The sequence below is a fragment of the Stegastes partitus genome, unplaced genomic scaffold (assembly GCF_000690725.1).
Source record: "Stegastes partitus isolate 25-593 unplaced genomic scaffold, Stegastes_partitus-1.0.2 Scaffold1790, whole genome shotgun sequence".
Taxonomy (NCBI): Eukaryota; Metazoa; Chordata; class Actinopteri; family Pomacentridae; genus Stegastes; species Stegastes partitus.
The window spans coordinates 194,099-195,341 of record NW_007579521.1 but is presented as its reverse complement, the minus strand read 5'-3'; the positions used below and the strand labels follow the sequence as shown (position 1 = coordinate 195,341).

At 45.5% G+C, this 1,243-nt stretch overlaps 1 protein-coding gene across 1 annotated transcript in view; it reads left to right on the top strand.

Annotated features, from left to right (window-relative positions):
• Window positions 1–1,076, top strand: part of LOC103372618 (piezo-type mechanosensitive ion channel component 2-like) — a gene marked incomplete at its 5' end in the record, with an annotated part of 3,007 nt that extends 1,931 nt beyond the window's left edge. Inside the window, 3 exons of the mRNA XM_008302302.1 lie at window positions 116–263; window positions 350–511; window positions 948–1,076. Coding sequence (XP_008300524.1) covers window positions 116–263; window positions 350–511; window positions 948–1,076 — 439 coding nt within the window. The remainder of the gene's footprint in view (window positions 1–115; window positions 264–349; window positions 512–947) is intronic.
• Between the last annotated feature and the right edge of the window lie 167 nt (window positions 1,077–1,243).

The window sequence follows — 1,243 nt, the reverse complement described above, 5'->3', positions numbered from 1 at the left end:
CACACACCTCACCAGGACACACACCTCACCAGGACACACACCTCACCAGGTGGTGCAGAGGGTAGCTGAAAGTAATAAATTGAGAAGGTGTGAGTATTCCTTGATTCCTGTGCAGCGTTCTGGGCCTGGTGTCGGTGGCCTCGGCGGACTGCGCTGCCCCCTGGAGGCTGCAGGTGAACTCTGAGCTCAGCTGGTTCCACTTCAGCAGCCCTCTGATGCTGCTGCTGCTCTACCACACAGTGGCCAGTCTGTGGAGGAACCAGGTGAGGGTGACATCACCACGCACCTGTGATGATGCGTCACCGTTCCTCAGCTCCCATTGCCTGACGATTGTCTTGTGTCTGTCCAGCTGATCGACAGCGGTGGGGGGCAGGATGTAGAGAGGGCGGAGTCTGTGGTCAGTGGGAGCTGTGATGTCATCACCGCCACCAGCAACCTCAGTTGTGAGGTCAGCAGTGACCTCACAGCGGAGAGGAGGAGAGAGCTGTGGAGGACGGCTCATGAGAGAGACGTACGAACACACAAACGTTGTCATTAGTTTATTTATTTGAATTAACATGGACTTTCATTAATATTAGGTTAGCCTTATATGCAGCAATAATATTATCCGTGCATTTAGTGAATTTAACATGCATTTTAAGTGTTTTTTTCAGCATTTATAAAGTTCTATCATATCTTTTTAATGTTTTTAAAATCCTATTATTCTATACAGTGTTAAATAATATTAAATGCAATATTAATATTTATTTATTTAGTCTAAGTAACATTGATATAGGTAAAAATAATATCCATTGACAACACATATTATATTTTACATTATAAATGTAATTACAGTTTATTACTGTTCATTCATGCCGTCATATTATGGTTGACAGTTTAAGTATTTGTTTGAGATGTTGGCTCCCGTTTGTTTTCGCGCTCAGTAAGCCCTCCTCTCTGTCTGTCAGGCGCTGGTGTCATCGTCCAATGAAAGCCCTTCTGACTCCTTTGCCCCGCCCACTCAGAGCACTGCCTTGGGATTGGATGTTTACTTGACACCTCACTACTCTCTAAGCCAATCAGGTGAGACTGACTGAGGAGTCTCACTCCAGCTGTGTCCAAAATCATCCACTCACTCCCGACTGCCTGTCTAGGGACCACGATGTAGGGAACGATGAAGGGAACTATGTAGGGAAGACGTAGTGAACGACGTAGGGACCACGATTAAAGAAATTATGAAGGAAATGACTGAAGGAACGATGTG